This window comes from Loxodonta africana, chromosome 9 (genome assembly GCF_030014295.1).
Source record: "Loxodonta africana isolate mLoxAfr1 chromosome 9, mLoxAfr1.hap2, whole genome shotgun sequence".
Taxonomy (NCBI): Eukaryota; Metazoa; Chordata; class Mammalia; order Proboscidea; family Elephantidae; genus Loxodonta; species Loxodonta africana.
This window is the reverse complement of record NC_087350.1, coordinates 33,925,386-33,937,969: the sequence shown is the minus strand read 5'-3', so window position 1 is coordinate 33,937,969 and position 12,584 is coordinate 33,925,386. Positions and strand designations below refer to the sequence as shown.

Below are 12,584 nucleotides of genomic sequence, written 5' to 3'. Positions count from 1 at the left end.
GTTTCTTCTCATTTTGAGTCATGCCACATCAGCAAATGAAGGTCCTGAAAGCTTTACTCCATCCACGTCATTAAGGTGAACTCTACTTTGAGGAGGCAACTCTTCCCCAGTCATCTTCTGAGTGCCTTCCAACCTGGGGGGCTTATCTTCCAGCACTATATCAGACAATGTTCTGCTGTTATTCATAAGTTTTTCACTGGCTAATGATTTTCAGAAGTAGACTGTCGGGTCCTGGGTCCTTCTTCCTAGTCTGTCTTAGTCTGGAAGCTCAGCTGAAATCTGTCCTCCATGGGTGACCCTGCTGGCATCTGAATACCAGTGGCAGAGCTTCCAGCATCACAGCAACACACAAGTCCCCACAGTACAACAAACTGACAGACACGTGGGGGCATTAGCCATTAGAGAAATGCAAATCAAAACTACAATGAGATTCCATCTCACCCCAACAAAAAGGCTGGCATTAATTCAAAAAACACAAAATAACAAATGTTGGAGAGGCTGTGGAGAGACTGGAACACATACACTGCCGGTGGGAATGTAAAATGGTACAACCACTTCGGGAATCTACTTGGCACTTCCTTAAAAAGCTAGAAACATAACTACCATATGATTCAGCAATTCTACTCCTTGGAATATATCCTAGAGAAATAAGAGTCTTTACACAAACAGATATATGCACACCCATGTTCACTGCAGCACTGTTTACAATAGCAAAAAGATGCAATCAACCAAAGTACCCGTCAATGGATGAATGGATAAATCATGGTATATTCACACAATGGAATACTCTGCAACAATTAAGAAAGATGAAATCTGTGAAATATAACATGCAGGAATCTGGAAGGCATTATGCTGAGTAAAATTAGTTGGCTGCAAAAGGACAAATATTGTATGAGACCACTATTATAAGAACTTTAGATAAAGTTTAAACACAGAAGAAAATATTCTTTGATGGTTACGAGGGTGGGGAGGGAGGGAGAAGAATATTCACTAACTAGATAGTAGACAAGAATTATTTTAGGTGAAGGGAAGGACAATGGACAACATGGCAAGTCAGCACAACTGGACTAAACCAAAAGCTAAGAAGTTTCCTGAATACAACCAAATGCTTCAAAGGCCAGAGTACCAGGGATGCGGGTCTGGGGACCTTGGTTTTAGGGGACGTCTAGGTCAACTGGTATAACAAAATGTATTAAGAAAATGTTCTGCATCCCACTTTTGTGACAGGTGTCTGGGGTCTTAAATGCTAGCAAACAGCCATCTAAGATGCATCAATTGGTCTCAACCCACCTGGAGCAAAGGAGAATGAAGAACACCGAAGACACATGGTAAAGATGAGCCCAAGAAACAGAAAGGGCCACATAAACCAGAGACTCCATCAGCCTGAGACCAGAAGAACTAGATGGTGCCTGGCTACCACCAATAACTGCCCTGATAGGGAACACAACCGAGAATCCCTGAGGGAGCAGAACTGTGGGATGCAGATCTCAAATTCTTATAAAAAGACTAGGCTTAATGGTCTGACTGAGACTGGAGGGACCCCAGAGGTCATGCATGGTCCGCGGACCCTTTGTAAGCCCAAGATTGGAACCATTCCTGAAAACAACTCTCCAGACAGGGACTGGACTGCACTATAAGATAGACAATGATACTGGTGAGGAGTGAGCTTCTTGGCTCAAAGTAGACACATGAGATTATGTAGGGAACTCCTGTCTGGTGGCGAGATGACAAGGGAAGAGGGGTACTGGAGCTGGTTGAGTGGACACAGGGAATACAGGGTGGAGAGGAGGAGTGTGCTGTCTCATTGCGGGGGGGAGCAGCTAGGAGAACACAGCAAGGTTTGTATAACTTTTTGTATGAGAGACTGGCTTGATTTGTAAACTTTCACCTAAAGCACAATAAATAAACAAAAATAAATAAAGCCTGCATATTAGGGACTTACATAAAGTAAAAGATACAAGTTGACACGGGAAAAAAATATATCACTTAGTCAAAATTTATTTCAGTGCTTGAAAATATTCAGACTAATCAAATTGTTACTACTGTAATTTTGTGTAATAAATATTTAATATAAAACTTTTGAAAGTATAAATGCAATACTATTACCTGACCCCTAAATGACACACTAAGATTTTCGAAGCGGTGGCTATTTCATAAAACGCGAGGCGACAATGAACACAGCAAACAACTTTCACACCTATGAAGACATGATTAGCAGCAAGCTAGTCAAACAAAACACACACAAATCTGTTTTCACATTTTACATGTTTGTTTTTAACTTTGTTTCATAACGCCATTCATAATTTAGGCATCTTTCAAGTACTGGATTTCTAACATTTAAAATTAACAAAACCAAAATATTATACATTTCCTAAAAATTTTAATAATAAAAAAAAAAGAGCCATAAACTGCTTTGTTTACCACAAATCCATACACCATAAAGTCAAGCACAATTCAACTGAATTTATCCACGTTTCCCCCTGCTCTAACATCAGGAATAAGACATTTTTCTAGACATTTTGTAAGTATTTTTATTAAAGTCAGTTCTAATTCATTAATGCTGATTTAGGGGAAACTGATTTATACTGAGTTGCTATCACCTTTAAAATTACCACCTACATACTGCCCCTGCCCCCCAAATCTGGTGCTAAGATGAATGATGACACAGTGTACTACTTGAGTGGCCCCAAACAATCTGCAATCTTAACTTCCTAAATATCCAAAGATTTCAAATTTCTGCCAATATGAACAAGACTCAAGTGCCCAAAAATCACAGTTAAGAGGAAAAATGCATAGGATGTAGTTTAACTGAAACTTTATTATCTATGCCTTTTCCCTCAGCTACAAGCACTATTTAGACCGGCATTAAGTTACATTGCTACAGTTGTGTATGCACAGAGTTTGGATTTGCTGAGGACCATACAATTACATTAAAAATAAATAACCTTTTATTTTTCATCGTTTCACTGGCTCTTAGTTTCCCAGGGGGCGGGGGACAACCATTTTGTGTTCCTTAAGCAACTGGTGCATGTAAACGAACTGCTATGCGTTAATTTAAATCTTGAGGAAACCTAAAGATGAAGTCCCCCTGCCCCAAAAAAAATGCAGTACAGATCTACATGGTAATCACTGTCCACACTGTGAAAGGATGAAACACTACAGACACACTCCATCTCTTGCAAGTGTACAGCTGTAAGATATTCTAAGTTGACAAAAACTGATACTGGCAATCACTTAATGGAAAAAAGACCGAAATCAAGAAAAATGTTGAACAAGGATATCTACTCTTAAAAAGGAGAGAGAAGTGTTATCCAACACAAAAATGAGGCCTATAGATTTGAAAAACATTCATTTTCCTTTGTCTTAAAAAAACAATCAACAAATGGTAGGAGGAGGGAGTCAAGAATTGAGTTAGAACTGAGGCAGGTTTATAAAAAAAATGGATGAGCACAATGTTTTGAACTCAAAAAGGAAATGACTAAAATGAAATGTCGCCAAGTTTCCAATGTCTATAATAAAATATGTAAATGTACAATACATCAAAAATACAAAGTATGGATTTTCCCCCTTAGGTTTATAATTAACTCCCAAACCTCTGTTTTTAATGCATGTACTTCCATAAGCCTTTTCTGTTTAGCTGGATGTGCCACACATGTACAGATATGCTGGTATCTTACCAGGAGAATTACCCTTCTCATCTCAAACTAGTTACCTGCCTTCGCATCCAGACTAACATACACTTTATTTCCATCATAAGAATATAAGATCTTTCTAGTGGCATATTTTGAAAAGATTTGAAAGTTTTCATTAACATAATACATAAAAAAGAGCCTTGATTTTTAAATGAATCTTTTTAGTATTGTGGCATGATGGGTTTTACAGTTGAAGCATAATATAGTCACTACATTGTAACATTTAAACTAATTCACAGCTGTAGGAAAATGTTTGATTTTTAAAATATGACCAAGATGAGACTGCAGAGTTATGAACAGTGAAATACCAGGAAAGAGTGAATGAATAAATAAGATGATTTTTCAGCAGTGGCCATTCAGTATATTGCTTTTCGGAACCCGGAAGAAATTGTCTTCTTTTAGTTTCAAATGTTCTGGTAAATCTAGTCGTTTCTTAGCTTCCTCAATATCACCGTGAATTGCTGAAATAAGCGACTCTGCAGAGAGAACATTCCAGGGAAAGATAATTCAGTAACTGCCTTTAAGAAAAATCTGTAATACTCAAAGTGAAAATCTTACTGAGTAGACAAAACTGAAAAATATATAGTAAGCATGAACTAAGTTCAACTTGCTGCTATAAACCCCATTTTTGGGGCTTTATGTTATAAGGAGCCCTGGTGGCACAATGGTTAAGCACTTGGCAATAAGCCAAGAAGTCGAGAGTTCAAACCCACCAGCAGCTCTGTGGGAAACAAGACCTAGTGATCTGCTCCTGTAAAGATTACAGCATAGGAAACCCTATGGGGCAGTTCTACTCTGTCACATGGGGTCACTATGAATCAGAATCAACCCAACATTTGCACACAACATATGTTACATGTAACATATATACTATATATATACAAAGGTTTGGTTTTTATTGTGAAAAACCGCTAATATACTTTTTAACTTCTACATTGTTCAGCCTCTCCCAAAAACTCACAGGCTGATAGTCTCTCTGGCACAAGGTGAGTGCCCAGGAAATACTTGTTCCACCCCTTCTTCCTGACTTACATAAACAAAAGTCAATGGAACACAAAAAAAGTGCCTAATTTTCTTCCTGCAATTAGCAAAAATGTACATTGCAAATTACAAATTAATATTCATGATCTATTCCCCTCTGTATTTACAGTTGTTAAAAAAAACTACAATAGAATTAAAACTTTCACATTACACTAATAGAAATCTGATACCATTTATTTCAAATGTTTTCTGACAGACTGTTTCTCATGCTTTAAGACATTTCCAAAGCATCCATTCTGCATCAGAGTGTTAATTCTACTTGTTAAATATGAAAAGGAAATAAAGACTTCACAAGCTACTGGAGAGAAGCAGCATTACATAGGGTGGTCAAGAACTCAGGCGCTGAGGTCAGCCTGTTCGGTTTGAATCTAGGACTCCATCACTTACGTGTGTGACCCTGGGCAAAGTGCTTAACCTCTCTGTGCCAATGTCCTCATCTGCATAACGGGCAAAACAATTCCTACCTCACATGCCTGTTGTCAACATGAAATTAGTTAATTCACGAAAAGCATTTCAAACACTGCCTGCACACCCTAAACGCTCAGGTGTCGCCTGTTCTGCCTTCATTAGTAGTAGCGGCAGCAGAGGTAACTGTAGTTGCAGCAGTATTTTACACAGATATGAACAAGAACTCACCCAAAGAATCAAAGTTCTTTTCTGGTCTCAGGTAGCCAACGATGGCCACGTTTAAGATTTCCCCATAGAAGTCTTCTTTGAAAGTATGTATGATATGAGTCTCCTACAGTCAAGAAGTGTTAGAAGAAAATATTAAAATGTGAGAAGACATACTTCAGATCTTTGTGTTTATGCTGAGTTAATTTAAAAGAACCAATCAACCCTCACTAAATTTTAAGACTTATGTACTTACATTTTAAGCACAGTTTTTCCTAAATTCTTCCACCAATCCTGTTTCTGTCCCTGCCCTTACATTTAAGCACTAAAATCAAGAGAGGTGATATGTTATACAACAAATCTGGTAAGATTTACTGTTTACAGAAAAAGTAGACAGCTACCAAAGGAGGCAGAAGATGTATCAAGAAGAAACAGTTGAGCAGACATCAAAGAGGGAATGAGCAAAATGTGAGCTGTTCTACAGGGAAAAAAAAAGGTTGTAAGGCCATTCAGAATCCGCATGTCTCTAATAAACATCAAGTTATGGAAACCTCTGAGGGTTAGGCAGACCTGAAGACTGATGCAGGGACAACAGCGCCAATGCAGGTTTCTGATCAAGGAGTGATGGGACAAACAGGTACAGACATGTTGGAGTAAAACATTGCCAGAGGGAGATGACCTCCTAACACCCATCTAGCTCAGATACATCATCTGCACCTGTAGTAGAATCCCATAAAGAAGAAATCCAAAACACAGAAAGACCAAGTAGGGTAGGAGACCAAACACAGATACAAGCCAGCAGAGCTTGGACTAGGATGGTGACACTGGAAATGGAGATGTTTAAGTGTAAACATTTTAGAAACACGTAACTTGGTATTAAAAGTATATTTTGAAGCATATGACTTTGGAAAAATCTAATATATAAAGCGATCCCAAAATAGCTATCTCAAATCAGCTAAGAGTACAGTTACTCAGAATAACAGAGATAGTAAGAGCAAACTATACTTAAATATGATGTCTTATTTTAAATAAATTAAACATGAAAACCTAAATCCAAAAATTAAGAGTTTATATTCTTAATTAAAGTGGCAAGTTCACCATGTGCACTTCAACTATGATTCAGACCAAAAAAACGGAAGGAAATTTCAAACAGAACTTTTAGATTAAGGTGGGTTTTATTTTTTTCTCTTAAAATAATAAAACATTCTAGTATTTCATAACTTTTTTTGTTTGGGTAAAGGACCCAAGGATCCTCTGAGGTGATTAAAATGGGTGTTCTCCCCGAGTAATCTAATGTTAAACTTTGTATATGATACGATGGGATTTATGGATTTTGTGAAGTCTATTTTAAAAATCTGATTTAAATATGGATAGGACTTTTCTTATAACATAATCCTCATTAGAGCTTTGACTTTACCAGATTACTAAATCTAAAATCACTTATATAAGGGTCAGAAATTATATACTATACTAAGCTCAGGGTGTTGAAGAGAAGATGTCAGATGGCTCTTAGCTGAAAGCAGAGAACACCAGAAAGATAATTACCCGTGTTTTATTGACTGTGCAAAGGCATTTGACTGTGTGGACCATTACAAATTATGGATAACACTGCAAAGAATGGGAGTTCCAAAACACGTAATTATGCTCATGAGGTACCTGTACATAGACCAAGAGGCAGTCGTTCGAACAGAACAAGAGGATACTGTGTGGTTTAAGGTCAGGAAAGGTGTGCATCAGGGTTATCTCCTTTCACCATGTCTATTCAATCTATAAACTGAACAAACAATCCAAAAAGCTGGACTACAGGAAGATGAACGCAGCATCAGGATTGGAGGAGGTCTCATTAACAAACTGTACTATGCAGATGACACAACCTTCCTTGCTAAAAACAAAGAGGACTTGAAGCGCTTACTGATGAGGATCAAAGACTACAGCCTTCAGAATGGACTGCACCTCAACATAAAGAAAACAAAAATCCTCACAATTGGACCACTAAGCAACATCATGATAAACAGGGAAAACACCGAAGCTGTCAAGGATTAATTTTACTTGGATCCACAATAAATACCCATAACCTATTAACTTAACCTAACCATTGCCGTCAAGTCAATTCGGACTCACAGGAACCCTACAGGACAGAGTAGAACTGCACCATAGAGTTTTCAAGGAGCACCTGGTGGATTCGAACCACTGGCCTTTTGGTTAGCAGCCACAGCACTTAACCACTATGGCACCAGGGTTTCCTCAATGCCCACAGAACCAAAAAAACCAATCCTGCTGCCGTCAAGTTGATTCCAACTCATAGCGACCCTACAGAAGCAGGAGTCAAGAAATCAAATGACACATTGCATTGGACAAATCTGCTGCAAAAGACCTCTTTAAAAGTGTTATAAAGCAAAGACGTCGCTTTGAGGATTAAGGTGTGTCTGACTCAAGCCATGGTGTTTTCAACCGCCTCATATGCATGCAAAAGCTAAACAATGAATAAGGAAGACAGAAGAACTGATACTTTTGAATGAATGTGTTAGTGAAAAATACTGAATATACCATGGACTGCCAGAATAATGAACAAATCTGTGTTGGAAAAAGTACAGCCACAGTGCTCCTTAGAAGGAAGGAGGGACCACTTCCTGGATGAAGGACATCATGATTGGTAGAAGATGAGTGAAAAAGACGAAGACCCTCAATGAGATGGGCTGACTCAGTGGCTGCTAACAACGGACTCAAGCATAACAATGATTATAAGGATGTTACAGGACCAGGCAGTACTGAGTTCTGTTGTACACAGGGTCGCTATGAGTCAGAACTGACTCGACAGCACCTAGCAACAAAAATGGGATTGGATACCTTGCCAGTAAGGCAAATGAAGTTTATAGCACTTGTTTGGGGGTGAGACCACACATATAAGGTTAATAGAACCCTTATGAAGGGACTGGTCAGTTTTGCCATCCTGCTAGGCTTAAGATGAGCCATCCCAGAGGCAGGAAGGAGAGGATCTCACCACCACCAAGGAACAAGAAGCTGGAGCAGACGATTTCCTTTGGACCTAGGATCCCTGCACTGAGACCCGCCTAGGCCCAAGAGACAGAGAGACAGCTGTAACACTAAAGATGGCAAGACAGCAAGAAACAGTAGCAGCAGAGGCAGCAGAACCAGGAGACTGGCAGGAGGCATTTCGGTGGGTTTCCTGGCCCATGGAGTTGAGAAAGCTGAGTGCTTTCAGGCAGGGGGCTTACTAGCGGAACGCGGTGCCTCTGGGCACTTCTCAGCAGAGCTAAAAAGCTTTATAAACACTTGCCTGAGCAGGGCAGAGGGTGAGCGTCAGAGAGAGGCGTGCCTGGGCACAGCTGTGAAGAGGCTGTCCTGACAGAAGAACTATATTGTGAATGTTCCTGAACCTGAACTGTAACCTGGTACTTCCCTAATAAGGCCCATAACTGTAAGTACGGTCTGTAAGTTGTGTGGCCACTGCAATGAATTATCGAACCCAGCAGTGAAGTAGAGCACGTGGGAAGGGCAGCTGATGTCAGAATTGGTAAAGATGGTAGAGAGAGGAGGCATGTCTGACCTCTGCCTCACAGGAATTAGCTCTAGGATGTGGATTTTGATTCTCCTTCCCCCCTTGTGAAATTAGTGGAGGTCAGCCGCCACTCCCATGCCATTTTTACAACATGGAATTGCATGGTGCTAATAAAATGCCTAAGGTGTCCTGGTGGCACAATGGTTAAGTGCTCAGCTAACCAAAAGGTTGGTGGTTTGAACCCACTAGCTGCTCTGTCACAGAAGGATGTAGCAGTCTACTTCCATAAAGATTACGGCCTTGGAAACCCTATGGGGCAATTCTACTCTGTCCTAAAGTGGCGCTAGGAGTCGGAATTGATGGTATTGGGTTTGGTTTGGTTTTTAATGACTCAGGGTGGGCCCAGCAACACCATAAATCTTAGGGTGGTGGCTGGCCATACCAGAAAGATCAACTATGCTGGTATAAGAGGGTTGGAACTCGGAGGCAAGTGCTGTCAGTGATATCAGCCCAATCTCAGGGAGGAGCGAGGGGCTGGAGATCAAGCAATGAATCGATCAACCATGCGTATGTAACAGAATCTCAGTAAAAACTTTGGAGATCAAAGCTCTAGAGAGCTTCCCTATATGGCCATAATCGATGCTAGGAGGGTAACACATCTCTGAGGATGGAGGCTTCATGTCCATAAGTACCCTAGACTTCGTCCTACACAACTCTTCCCATGTAGGTTTTCATGTATCCTTTCCCTGTAATAAGTGTGACCGTACATATAATAGCTTTCCATGAGTTCTGTGAGTCTTTTTAGCAAATCATCAGACATGAGGGAGTCTGTGGTTATCCCTGAATTTGTAGCCAACTGGTCTGAAGTGAGGGCTGAGTCTGTGCAGCATACCCAAATTCACTGTAGACTCCAACCACATACCATATTCAAAAATGAATTTGATTAGAAAGGTAAATCAAGCTTTTAAAATAAAACAGATGAATATTTCCATGGCTCTGGAGTAGGCAAGGATTAAAAGCACTAACCATTATAACAGAAAAGCGATGAACTGGACAAAAGACAGAACTGAAAGAGTAAAAAAAAAAAAAAGAACCACAAAGTGTGGAAGAAGATACTTGCAATATATAGGTTCAACAAAGGAACTCTATGTGGAATACATTAAGAATATTTTAAAATCAGTAAGTCCAATAACCTAGTTTTGAATACGCACTTCATAAATGTGTGTTATAGAAAAAAAAAAATAGCAAAAAGAAAAACTCTGAAATGTATGAACCTCCTACCAATAGAAAACTGAGTTTCTCTTAACTATGGAAAGACTTACAAGGTATTACTTAACTGGCTCTACAGTTGATATTCCTGTTATCTGAGTAGTTAATAAAAAAGAGATCATGGGATTAGCCTCCTCTCCCTTTCTCCTCCCTCATTCTACAGAAAAGTATTTTGTGTTCTTTCATCAATTCTCTTCCTTATCTCCACCAACAAATAATTTTCACATCCTTAATACTCAAAAATACTGATCAAAATGTTAAGTAGTTTTATGCCATTTCTATTGTTTCTATTGGCACTTAGCTCTGAGGTTTTTCTATCTTCAAAGACAGTAGAATTTAGATAAATGTCAAAATCTGCTGTTGCCACACACACACACACACACACACACACACACACACACGTCCACTGACCAAAAAACTGTCACATCTAGTCCCTTGGTAGCACTACCAGCTGAAAGGCTGGTGGCTGGAACCCACCCCCAGGCGCCTTGGAGTCAGGCCTGGGGATCTGCTTCCAAAAGGTCACAGGCTTGAAAATCCTATGGATCAGTTTTACTCTGCACACATGGAGTCGCCATGAGTTGGAATTGATAACAGCAGATAAAAAATTTAAGCTGTGTGGGTCTTGTGAAAAGAACATAAGGCAAAGCAGTATTAAAAAAGAAAAACAAAAAGCCAAACCAAAAACACCTTGTGTGAACATGGTCTTGCAATCGTATCAGAAAACACCATCCCTGTAGTAAGCAGTTCTACCCTAACAGGGTTACCAAGTAACTAAATGGTGAACAAACTGCATTAACTAGAAAGCTCAATTTTATGAAACAAGCTTTTTAACGCGAAATACGTTATAAACATCACTGCACCCAAGACTAACTCTAAATAGTCATCTCATTGTCTGTTATGGTACAGGGCAAAATACAATTCTTACCATGGACTTCTTCGTATTCTTGTAGTAGGGGTTCCATCCTATGCTCACCACCATCTTGTGGACATCTCCACTTCCAACACTGGCCCAACCATAATAAATGCCAGTGGATACATCAGCTGGGAGATTATCTACTACTTGTTCAGGAAAATTAGCTACACAAAATAAATAAATATTGAGTGTTAAGAGTCTTATATTAAATATTTATAAAAATCACACACAAGGCTAGTCTAAATCATTAAGTGGACCACCTTCCTCTGACTTTGCCTGTGTTTACCAATCCCACCCTTCCATGTTCTGGCTAGGATTTCCTTCCCCTCTTCACACTGATAGCTTAAGAGCAAGGTTATAAATGTGAAAGTGATATACTAATTACCGTGGTTATAAGATTACACTGTTTACTAAACCTCTCCAAAAAAAAAAAAAAAAAAAGCACTCTCAGAGTAAGAAAACAGGTACATAAACAGGTGGGTTTTTAGACCTGATCTTTGCTGAGGAGGTTATGAATCACCTGAGAAGATTCTTTGGTAAATACACTTGCCTGAGTCCGCAGATTGATTTAATATGCCAAGAGGCAGACGTGGAACCTATTTTGCTTTGCTTTTCCTGAAGGCCTCAAGGTAGATGATTGTAATGCATGTACCAACCTCAGAACGACAAGGACCAAGACTTGGAACATTTTTATTTCCAAGAACGAATTAACTATAGTCAATTCTTGAATACTAAAACAAATGCAGGCAGACCAAAAAAGGATACGCTTCTTATTCGACTCTACCTGTATTAACACTTGGATACTATATAATAGCGGATTTTAAGGAAAAAAAACCCTTAAAGGTGGCTTGAGCATGCTGGTGCACACTACGTTTCCCAACCCGCAAAATGCGTGTTAGGTTTGGCCCCTGTATCCTCGCTGGACAAAGAAACGAGAATGGGGAATCCCGCGGCTGAGCCCCGGCTTCCTCTCTACTGCGTGTCCGACGCTGATCCCCGGGGAGCTGGCGGACAGGCGCAGGGCGTGCTCCCCCAACCCGACCACTGGTCCTCCGCTCCCAGAAGCGAGAACAGGGGACAGGGAAGGCAGTCGCCGAAGCCCGCACACCCTGAGGCCCCGCGACCCGGGTCCAGGCCCCCCGACATGACCCGGCCCCAGGAGCTCTGACTCGCCCCGCACTCACCTGTGGGGATGCCCAGCTGCTTGGAGCCGCGGCCGAAGCCCCGCACCACCTGGCCGCGGCAGAAGTACGGCAAGTGCCTCATGACGCCGCCGGCTTGGGGCGCGGGCTGCGGCCCGGACCGCGCGTCCGGAGGAGCCGCCGTCGAGGCACTGCCCGGACCCCCGGACCAGCCGGGGGACACGGGCCGAGCTCGGCCCGGCGGGCGCACCACAAGCCGGGCTGGGCCGACAACGCGCGGTGGCCGGTCCCTCACGCCGCTGACCCAACAGAAGCCGCCGGGCGACTCAACAGCTGCGTCTCCACCCGGGCAGCAGTGGCGACGGCGGAAGTTAAGTAAGGGCGTGAGCGGG

At 41.1% G+C, this 12,584-nt stretch overlaps 1 protein-coding gene across 1 annotated transcript; it reads right to left on the bottom strand.

Moving 5' to 3' along the window:
* Positions 1-1,980: 1,980 nt before the first annotated feature.
* Positions 1,981-12,367, bottom strand: RFK (riboflavin kinase). The gene is made up of 4 exons (XM_010587502.3): positions 12,235-12,367; positions 11,063-11,214; positions 5,370-5,472; positions 1,981-4,168 (listed from the first exon to the last, which is right to left on the bottom strand). Exons 1-4 carry the CDS (start codon positions 12,314-12,316, stop codon positions 4,035-4,037), a joined length of 471 nt encoding a protein of 156 aa, XP_010585804.1. The 5' UTR covers positions 12,317-12,367; the 3' UTR covers positions 1,981-4,034.
* Positions 12,368-12,584: the final 217 nt, after the last annotated feature.